We start from the raw sequence: 11,245 nt of genomic DNA on the forward strand, positions 1-11,245 counted from the left end.
GAGTTTGAAGCAGGGGACTTCCTGTTGTGGTGCATGTTTGAAGTTGAAGGCCTCAGTTTTTATGCTGAGCTATACAAACTGACTGCTGGCTGTAGCTGGACAAATATGAAAGTGGTATTTTCCATCTGTTTACACAGAGATTAGTTGTAAGCAGTTCAATCAAAGGTTATTTCCAAATCTCATATTGCTGTGGTTAAATAATCAGAGGCCTAAAGGGCTCGATAATTATCTTAGCTCCTTTGAGCTCCTTTTGCAGGATGGTTTTTTCTCCTATGATTTAAACAATAGTCATTTTTAGCCATCTTTGCAGTATCATATTTAAACTTGGAAGCAATTAGGAAAATTGCTTTGTTGAAAATTGCTAACCTTGACTGAATTACTGCCATTAGAGCAAGAGAAATCCCTCTTTCTAACGGAGGGGAAAAAGTGAACAACTCTTTTAAACTCCTAACAGTTATTACTAATTACCTGCGAGGGTCAGTTTTTAAGTGAGTGAAAAGTATACAGTTGATTTCCTGTTCTAATTTTTTGTCTTTTAAAAAATCCCACTAACAGGTTTAGCAGCTGATGGCCGGCTGGACATTCTACCACGTGTTCACAGGCCGGTGCGGGTGTAAGGAACATTTTCACAAACACACCTTCTAATTTCTTAGCAGACCAGTCCTGTAGGAAAAACTGATGTAATGTTGGAGGAATATTAGCGTGCTGCCAGAGGCATAGGCCTAATGTATAAACTGGTGCGCTCCAGATTAGGACTTCCATAGCTTCACACATCTGATACAGATTCACTGTTAAACTGAAGGATGTAAAATATCCCTCCTGTCCCTCGGTGCTCTCACGCATTGTCCTTTTTAAACCCCCTTCTAGAAATCGGAGGCTGGATTTAGTCAACCAATGTACAAAATTCCAAAAAAGCTCTATCATGCAAAGAAGAAGCCATATGTACATAAGACCCAGAAACACTGCCATCTTCTCTTGGCCAAATCTTATTTAAAAAGGACTGAGGCAAAGTGGAAACTGTCCTGTGCAGCAGGATGGCTTCATAGTAGAATCTGAAAGCTTAACCGCACTGCCTGCAGTCCAGACCTGTCAGTCACAGCATCACAAACTGAAAAATACAACAAAGAACACCCAGGACTGTTGAGCAGCTAGAATCTTATATCAAAACAAAAATAGGACAATATTTCTCTCCCCAAAGTCCAGCAGCTGGTCTCTTCAGTTCCCAGATGTTTGCAGACTGTTGGGAAGAGGGGGATGCTACGCTGTGGTAAACATGGCCCTGTTCCATCAGTTTCATAATGACCTTATATGTTTCTTAAAATTCAACATTTTTTCAGTTTAAACATTTGATATGCTGGGTTTGTGAGATCTGCAAGACACTGCTTTTCCGTTTTTATTTACATTTCACTCAGACAACCGAGCCAAACTCCAGAATAACATAGTTCAACAACACATTACGAAGAAAGACATGAAGTTTATTACAGATATGACAAGAATCATGATTTTTAAGGTTTCCAGATATTTCTAGCACAAACATCTCTGGTCATGTCTTGTTTTAATGTTGTTGCCTCTGCACTTTGATTTCAACCACAATTAAAGTGTTGCTACACTTTTTGCTGTCAGTCATCTGTTCCTGCTTTTTCAGGTGGATGATAGGATGCTACAGATCCTTGCCATGACCTCACCTGCTGATTTTGTGCTCCACCAATCATAAAAAAATGACCTTCAAACCGCCTCCAGCTTTTTAAACAGGGACAAGGTCAGCATGCAGCGTTTTGCACTGCCACCAGGGGTCGCCAAAGTCAATAAAATTTCAAGAAGATTTTAATAAACATTTAGAAGTTAGAACCTGCTGTGGAGCTTGTAATTAATTTTATGTGCTGTTCATGTTTAGTGATAATTTAAATTAAACTATAAGAATGGCACTTATGTGTTTTATTTTTATTTACATGTTTTATTTATCCTTCCTTTTCATGCTGTCAACTGCTGCGGATCCCGTTCACAACAACTGGATCTTTTCCAAGAATTAGTCCATCTTTCTAGCGGCATTCCCAGGTCTGTGTGTGCATGAGTTATTACAGCTGTGAGACAATTATTTTCCAGTCTTTAAAAGGTTCATGGGTCTAATTTTCTTTTTCATGCTGACACAGCGGGTCTGTGTTGGCAAATTACCCTGGTTTCCACCGTGACGGGAAAAAAAACCCCTGGAAGCCCTTCACCTTAAGTGCTGTGTAAGTCATCATTAGTGAATGTGTACTGCCTGCACTATGCTTTCTTTATGATCAGCAAAATTATTCGCACTTTAATAAATTAGGCCTCAACCACATGAATCATGTATGTGCCGCTGGGAGCCAGGAATAAGTGTGCTCATCACTGACTGCGTTTGATGCATGTACTTTTGTTTTTGACAATGCTTATGGTCACATTTCAGGCACTAAAGGCTGTTTACCATGAAGCTATGAACTTAACTAAAGCTGCAGATTTCACACAAACATCTGAGGGCATCACAACCACAAAGATGTGGTATTTCCTGTGCAGAAAGCTGAGAGGGAAATGTTTGAAGCCACAGTGGTAGCTATTATTATCATCACAGGAGGCATTTAGATGCACAGCACCCCACTATACCGATTCAAAGAAAAGTAACCCTACTTATTCGTAACTTCCAAATAAAGTTATTCAAAAGCAGGGAACCTGCTTCGACTTTCTTTCCCCCCCATTCAGATCATTTAGTTTTCCAATGCAGAAATTAAGCACTTTTTCACTGCTTTATATTTGTAAACACCCATAAGTGTTAAATAGATTTGCTTGATTAATATAAAAAGTTTCTGCCTAAGCTTTTGATCAATTCTTTTCTACTGTACCTTCATTATCATTATTGGACTTTACTGATGCATATCTGGCTTGTAAGTGCTTCATATTTTTATTGATTTGTTTAAATATTGTTTCTAATAATGTCTGATTTCCTTTTTTCTAGATGTTATTTTACTTGACTGATTGATATCTTTGATGGATTTAAAGCTGTTCCATTTTCTTTTAGAAATACTGGCCAATCTGTTTGTGTAAGACCTTGATCTGGATGTTGACTGTGTAATAGCGGATGTTTACTGCTGTATGCACAACGGATGCACTGGGGGGAAATTCTTAACCGGTACTGATACGGGCATCTAGTTCAGAACAAATTTACATCTGTTAATTCGAGTTTGGTGGAAAATGTAATCAAAAACAGAATGCTACTTGCGATTTGCATATCTCATAACAGCTACGTGTCTCAAAGAAGTTGGGTGCCATCAATAAAAGGCTGGAAAATCATGTTCTTGAACATAAAATTGTGAAGACTTTGAGTGTCTCATCCTCTACGGTGCATAATATCATCAACAAATTGAGAGAGTCTGGAGAAATCTCTGTGCGCAAGGTACAGGGCTGCAAATCAGTAGTGGGGAAAAATGGATGTCTGCACGCTTCCAGTCCTCAGGCGGCACTGCATTCCATAACAGTGTGATGGAAATCACCGCATGGGCTCAGGAACACTTCCAGAAATCACTGTCTGTGAAAACAATTCACTCTGCTGTCCACTAATGCAGGTTAAAGCTCCATCATGAAGAGAGAAAGACAAATATAAACATGATCCAAAAACAGACCCATTTTTTTGTGGTCTGATGAATTGATATTTGAAATTCTTTGTAGATCATTGTCCACCTGTTTAACAGCCTTCTTCATCTCTGATGTAATGCATGTTATGAGGGTGCATTGGTGCCTAGCAAATTGTGCACATCTGGAAAGGCATCATCAGTGCTAAAAGGTATACACAGGTTTTAGAGCAACATATGTTCGAATCCAGATAAATCTTTTTCAGGGAAGGTTTTGCATATTTCAGCACAACAATGATAAACTGCATTTATCATCTATTACAACAGCATGGCTTCATAGTAGAGGGATACAGGTGCTAAACCGACCTCCCTGTAGTCTTTAAATGTTGCAAAGATTTGTTGCATCATGATACAAAAATTGCGACAAAAGAAGACGCAGGAGTGTTGAGCAACTAGAATCCTAGACAAGACAAATATAGGAACACATTCCTCTCCCAGACGTCCAGCAGCTGGACTCCTCAGGTCCCAAATGTTTACATCATGTTTTTAAAAGAAGAGGAGATCCTACACAGTGGTAAACATGGCTCTGTACCAACTGTTACAAGACATGCTGCTGCCATCAAATTCAAAAATATGTAACTTTTTTCTTTAAATGGTGTCTGTATCGTCACACATCGTCTCAACTTGTAGTTTGTCAGCATGGTCAAGCTTGCTAAGTGCAGTACAAGACCGTAAATAAAAGACCGGCCTACTGTAGCTTCTGGGTTTGAAAAGCTAATTCCATAAAACATATTTTCTTTTAATGCCCTGAAGGGGGCAACTCTGAAAACTAAAAATTTTATTGTGGCACTTCTGGGAATTTATCAGCTGGTCTTCTTCATAGAAATACAGATGTTTATATCATACTAGATTGCAATCAATCCCTGATAATGTCTCACCGGCATTATCATGCAGTTTAACCGGAAAATAACAAGTGCTTAGACAGAACCTTCAGCATGTATGAACAGGCTTTTTTTTTACACCGTATGTCGCAGCCAGTTTGGAGGAGAAGCAGAAATAAATGACTTGATTGCCAAACATCCTCTGCATGCCTTCATCAGCTGCCTGAGTGTCTGAGGCCTTGCTCGAGATTTTCCCCTGACAGCGAGCCTCTTTGTTTAAGACAAAAAGGGTGACAGCCAGACTGACGGACACACTGCTCATCTGTTGTGGCTTATTTGTGTCTGTTGCCACGGCAACCGTCCTGCTGTGATGGCAGAGGGAGAGAGACGATGGTGGCTGCTCTGCTTTTCAAGGGCAAAACTCTGGAAACCAAGCGGAAATTTGCGGCGAGCTGCAAAGACTCAAACCGCCCATCTAACCAGCGGCCTGGTCAAGGTTCAGGTGTCGATTCCTTTCAAAAGCCAGCTACTAAAATGGAAACATTAATGCTGCTGGGATGAAGTCATAACTCACATTATCTTCCATTATCATAAAACGGAACAAAAACAGGAGGCTGATGGGTTATTCTTCTTGGCTTGACCTGGTAATCAGTGCATCTGCACTGGGCATTTATTTTTAGCTGTGGGTAAGGCTTTACTTCATAGGTTGGGACAATGTTGATAATAAATCTCTCTTTAATGTGTCATCCTGTGGATTAGCAAGTTTTGTGGGTCCAGAAATAGACCTTTCATGGCATCGAGTTCCCACACGTGTTTTCTGTCACACATTTTTAAAATGATATCATTTAGAGTGAGAAGTGCGAAGAAAAATACACAAGCTCATCACAATTGAGCTCCGCCTGCTGATGAAGATCATCTAATCCAAACAAAAGTTTATCATCGCGCAATAACTACTGCTGTGTATTGTATCTGGCTGTTACTGGCTTTTATTCCAATATGTTCTCCTTATTTTCCAACAGCTAGTTAGATCTCCATGCATAGGATCAATTAAAGTTTGCAGAGAGTCAATGAGCAAAAAACTAGCAAAAGAAGCGACACAAATTTTAAAAAGTGTTTAATCAGACTGACCGCCCTAATAAAAAGATGAGACCAGAGGACAGTCACTTCATAACATATAATGGGAATGCAAAAATCAGACGACAGAGTTCAAATTCATAAAATAAAAGAACACGCACACAAAATGTGTCTGAACGAGAGCACGGTTTGTTTGCTGGTTTTGATTGTGACTTCTGAGCATGCTGGCTTCTTCCATGTAGTTTCCAGGCAACATTTTCACTGCAGGGCCCCTGAACCTGACAGAGACGCCAAGAAAAACACACGTCAGAAGGAGCAAAGTACAAGAAGGGATTTGCTTACTATCTTTGTGTATGAAAATGGCATGGAAACTATAGGAGACGAGCAAATGTAAGCAAATGAATGAAAGGACGATGGACGTGAATACCTATTTATTTATATGTGTGGCTCTCAGCTCCACCGCGTCCAAATCCTGGAAGGAAGAAAGACAGTGATTTTTAGAAAAAAGTGATTAAACATTGGTTAAATTGTTAAACATTGCAGGAATCTAAGACAGAGCAAATCCTTTCATTTGGTTTGAGAGTTTAAAGAGACGTTTAAATGTTTTACTGCATGTGCGATCAGCTGATAAGTGTGCTCTGATAGGACCATTTCTAGTCTACACAACACAGATGCAAAACATCATCCCCAATCAGGGCGCAGCTCCTGAGTCTCAGTACCAAAGGTGATTGCGTCTGTCTTTTATAGTTTTTTGATTGTGCTGTTCGAGAGGGGTCAGAGCGAGTTCAGTTATTGTGTAATCTGGATTATTCGAGCTGAATGCGCTTACCTTTAGGTCCGAACAGAGCAGCGTAGCAGGGTTTGTTACAGTAAGGCTTGCCTTCATGCTGTAAGAGGCAAACATGTGTCAAACCATCTGGAAACAGTAAAGCTGTTACTGTGCATGTCTGCATTGTGAGTGTATTTAGAAGGTGGTTTTAGTAAAGTAAAACACTTCAACGTTATGCAGATGTGATAAAACCGTGCACACAGGAGGTGAAACTACAGGATATTTTCATGTGATTTGACTATCTCACCTCTGCGTGTGAGCCTGGTGAAAGAGTCTTGCTGCACTTCTCACATCTTAGGCAGGGCCTGTGCCAGTCCTTTCCCAGTGATGTCACCTTCTCGGCTGCAAAGCACAAAAAAAATCAAATGTAATCACAGCGGACTCTAACTTATCATCCCCACAAACACACATAGTATCATCTGGAGAGGACACGGAAGCTTTCCACGATAACTTACTGGGCCAGTCACAATCTGAGGCGCATATGGGGTATATTAATAATAGGTATACATATTAATTCAGTGTCTGTTTAAAAGTTGGGTGTGGTACTCGAAGCCCGAAGTGTCCCTGAGAAGCGTCCCTCATAAACCCTGATATAGCCAGTTTTTAATCAGATTGTCAGGGCTGTTCTGCACAAAGATCCATCATAAGGACTGTAAACGTGGGAGGGAACCGTACTCAGCAGAGACCTATGTTTCATGTATGGAGAAGACAAGTCACATGCTAACATGTGGTCGAATTGCAGCCAAGAAACTGCTCAGGTTCAGCGAGGCAGACCTCCGAGCCATAGAGGGGTAACTGAAGACAAGATTAGCCTCTGCAGATTTTCTAAAAATTAAAAAGTGAGAAAGGACAGCGGATGCACGAAAGAATGAAACTGTCAAAATGTCAGGAAATGACCTATTTAGTTCCCAAGAATAGCCCGATGTGGCACGGGGTTATGCAACAGATGGTGGATGCAGGGTGGGGTCAGCCTCTCTCTCAGGCCAACTCATTGAAAATTTTTCAGCTGAATGCGGTGGACAAAAAAGTCCGACCCTGAAACAATGACCGTGCTTAACTTCAAATAACAAACCAATGCGCTGAGCAAACAGTGGCTTGACAGTGATGTAGGAGAATATAATGATGCACATTCACGCTCCCTTGATCGCGTATAAATCTGATAGTCTCATTGTTTTGTGCGACAGCTGCAGTATTTATTTTACCTCATAATATGACGTGAAATTAGGCGAGCCAGACAGAAGAATAACGAAGTTCGCTCTCAGCTTTGAATCTGCAGCTCGTTGGAGCAGGTCCAGCATACACAAACATGCAAATCTGAATGGAGAAACGTACCATGGGAGGGGAGACTCACCCACTTTTACTTTCAAATAATTTCCCAAATTATCAAGGACAGGCTGCTATGCTAAAAAAGGAGAAATAAACAGGGAGTTTTAAGCACTTAGAGTTATGAGAACTTTTTTCTGCACGTGTTTATAAAAGTACACTTATTTAGCGAGTTAGATGAGAAAGCAGATAACAGCCCGCATTTATTTCTGTCCAGAAAAAAATAACTAGCTGCTTAGCCGAGGCTCTGGCTGATTAAAAATATCCGTTATATGTGGGTAAATTAAACACACAAGACTCAATGTTAAACTTTAAAGATGCACGCACAATCTCTACACATCCTAATCAACACACTGCCCTGCTCCCAACAGCGGTCCTGCAGCACAAAGCACGAGTGTCTGAAAAGTTTCCATCAACAGCAAAGTATTTGCTTCTTTTTTCTTTTGACTTGGACCTCCATCATTCAGGCAGGCAGCGGTAGCCTGATCGTTTCCATCTGAGAGCTTGCTGACGTTAAGATAGAAGAGCAGCAAAAGAGATGGAAAAAGATGCGAGGGGAGTGAAGTGCAATAAAGACAATCGCACACTGATGTGGAAAGGAGTGAGACGGTTGTGCAGACAATTCAAGACAACGAGAAGATTGTGAGCACACACAAAGAAGGCAAAGCTTTGTTCTAGCTTTCTTCTCCTTCGGCTGGATATAAACTTTTTCTTTTCCTACACTGGGGAAAAAAAGAGGAAAAAAAACAAGCCATGTCTGACTAGCTTGTTCTGACCAAAACAAATTGGTTTGCTTGTATTGGCCAAGAGGGAAGAGTTTATCCATGAGCAGGGAGAATGGAAAGTCACACGGACCATCCATCTGACTGACAGTCCAAAGACTCGTCTTTGTATTTTGCATTGGCCTCAGCTTCTATACATCTTCCCCAAGAGAAGATTTATCTGTTGCGCTACTGAGCAGGAGACAATGTGGTAAATGGATTAAGACACAAATAAACCTGAGCGAGCCCCCCTTTTTCCTACCCGGATGCTGTAACTGGTCCCTGCTTTGAGAGCATTCTCACAAGATAGACGGAGGTGTATTTAAGCAGAGGAGAAACCTGTTTCCTTGGTCTAGTCATTATTCACGGAACTCATTCCTCATTAAGGAGGACAAACCACTTCCACCAGGAGCAAAGACCTCAAACTCTAAAGTAGTCTGACAGCAAGAAAGCTTCCAGAGTGCAGTGACCTGTTAAAACTGCTATTTATCTGTGTAACTATCTGATTACACTTAATTTATTATTAGTGATTGTCAAAACTTAAGTGTATTCAGTATAGATAATATTATGTATCACAGGTGTAAGCAATAATCTAATAATTCATCCTACTTCGTGCATACTTTGACTTCCTGTAAATTGCGTATTTTTGAGCAATTTAACTGCTTTTTTAACGCTAAACTCTTCCAAAAATACAAAACATGCACTATTTCTTATTTTCTAAACATTAGCAGGTTATTAATATACACCAGGAAAGCATTATATACAGGTTTACTATTTTCCCCCCCGTCTAATATGCAAGTGAAAGGCATGCGTCTCAGTCAGTCTGTCAGACTCTTGGTTTCCTGTTTCGTCCTTTGTACAAAAAAGCCACCGGTTTTTAAAAACTAGAAAATCCCGGATGCTTCTCACAGTGTTAGTACACGAGTAAAATTGTAATAGAGAACTCAGATCTTACCGAAGTAAACTTCCTTCTCGCACTTTGGGCACTTCGGCATTTTTGTTGCAGCTGTGAGTGATAGTCTGGAGGAGAGAGCAAAGTCTTGATAAAGTTTCCTGCAGCTGTCACCGGCCCACCTGTTCGCTCTGACTGACCACGCCTGCTCTAAAGTGCAGATGTTGCCGCGCTCCGTGCTGCATTTATAGCGCAGAGGAAATAGTTCGACTGTGTTTTTTTCCTGCAGTGGGAGAGGCCTCAACCACGTTGTGTTGAAGAGACGTGTACGTGCAGAGCACATGACACGAGGAACCGAAATTAAAGAATGAGCTTGCTACACATAAAGTGCATTTCTTTTTGCACTATTATAAAACACGGTTTTGCTTTGTCCCTGATTGTGAGCTGCAAATTGAGCATTTCTTCTTTTCAAGGTCACATGATGAAATCGATCAAAAGTTGCTCTGTTTTAATGTTGTATAATTAAATAAATATAATCATGTTAAATTGCTGTTATCTTCTCCTTAAACTAATGAGCGATCAGTTAATTAGAGTGTAACATTGCATACGATGAATTATTTTAAAAACACACTGAATTATTCATCCCCAGAAAATCTTCTGTTCATATTTAAATCTTCATGTCCACTTAATCTCTCATCTCCCTCATTTTAAAACTTTAAAAACAATGATTGTGTGACTTGTAACTCCTATAAGAAAGTATCAACAAAATGTTATCCTGAGGAATCTCCCACACCTGAGCTCCTTCTCTAAAAGGAGGGTAAAAGGGGCCTCCTCATTGTCATCATCATCGATCTGTTTGACACATGGCTATTCACTGCTGGCTGGCAAGTTAATCCACATGATGAATAATCCAAGTCGAGGTGCACACACCTGTGCACGAAGAGCTTTGTGTATTCAGGAGTGCAGGTTTTCTGTAGCCATTATAAAACGTATGTATGTACTCTTTGGAATTACTCTGTGCAAATAAGTGCCAAGTAGAGTCAAACACAATGTGTTTAAGCTAACAACACAAAAAATAATTACATGCTTTAAATGTAGACAGTGATTAAACTTTGAAAAACATTAGAAAAAGGAAGCGAATGCTTGGTCACAGTGAAAAAAACAATTTCTAGACACTAAAGATCAGCTCTTATCTGCAGATCTGATGTCTGGTTCTTTTGAGGTTAGCCCCTTTCAGACTAAGCTTTGGGCTCTGACTAGGCTGCTCCAAAAGGCAGCTACTTCAGTGCCCTACTCCATCGCAAAACTTCTACCCAGCTTCAGATGCTGTCCGAAATGTCCAAAATTTATGCGCTCCGTCACGTTTTCCAAAATCATGCAATGTGCCGGATTAGAGTCTCTGCTGGACTGATTCTGGCATCTGGGCCTTAAGTTTGACACCCTGACCCATATGATACCTCAAAAAAACCTTTCCTTTGACTATGGTAAGACTCAAAGGCAGACAAATCTCCAAATTAACCAAAAACAATTATAATCAAGGGGTTAAATCTCTGTGAAAAGAACATGTAAACATAAACAGAAAATGGCTTAAAATAATTGAATTAATTAGTGAAATTGAAACGTTTTCCACTCAAGCTGCAAGCTTATCTGAAGTAATCCAAACACACATGGATGTAAAGATAAGTAGCAATATTCACTTTTATAAAATTAATAAAGTAAAAAATGACTTTAAGTGAGTTTAAGTGATCAGTTTAACATGTTGCAAAAGGTTTGTGCACCTGCGTGCGGAGGTAGCTGCACGGCACCTGCTCTCTTGTTTTTATTGTTGGTTTTTATTCTTTTAAGAAGTCACTGTTGGCGTGAGATTGCATCACATTCATGACAATGTTAATGTCAGT

The 11,245-nt window shown here is 40.1% G+C and overlaps 1 protein-coding gene across 1 annotated transcript; it reads right to left on the reverse strand.

The window, feature by feature from the left end:
* Positions 1-5,565: 5,565 nt before the first annotated feature.
* On the reverse strand, positions 5,566-9,570 carry crip1 (cysteine-rich protein 1). The gene is made up of 5 exons (XM_085392139.1): positions 9,411-9,570; positions 6,619-6,713; positions 6,372-6,429; positions 5,970-6,014; positions 5,566-5,820 (listed from the first exon to the last, which is right to left on the reverse strand). Exons 1-4 carry the CDS (start codon positions 9,448-9,450, stop codon positions 5,974-5,976), a joined length of 234 nt encoding a protein of 77 aa, XP_085248265.1. The 5' UTR covers positions 9,451-9,570; the 3' UTR covers positions 5,566-5,820; positions 5,970-5,973.
* Positions 9,571-11,245: the final 1,675 nt, after the last annotated feature.

Source organism: Rhamphochromis longiceps, linkage group LG19 (genome assembly GCF_057381845.1).
Source record: "Rhamphochromis longiceps isolate RC_006_pf linkage group LG19, R_longiceps_female_GT1.1, whole genome shotgun sequence".
NCBI lineage: Eukaryota > Metazoa > Chordata > Actinopteri > Cichliformes > Cichlidae > Rhamphochromis > Rhamphochromis longiceps.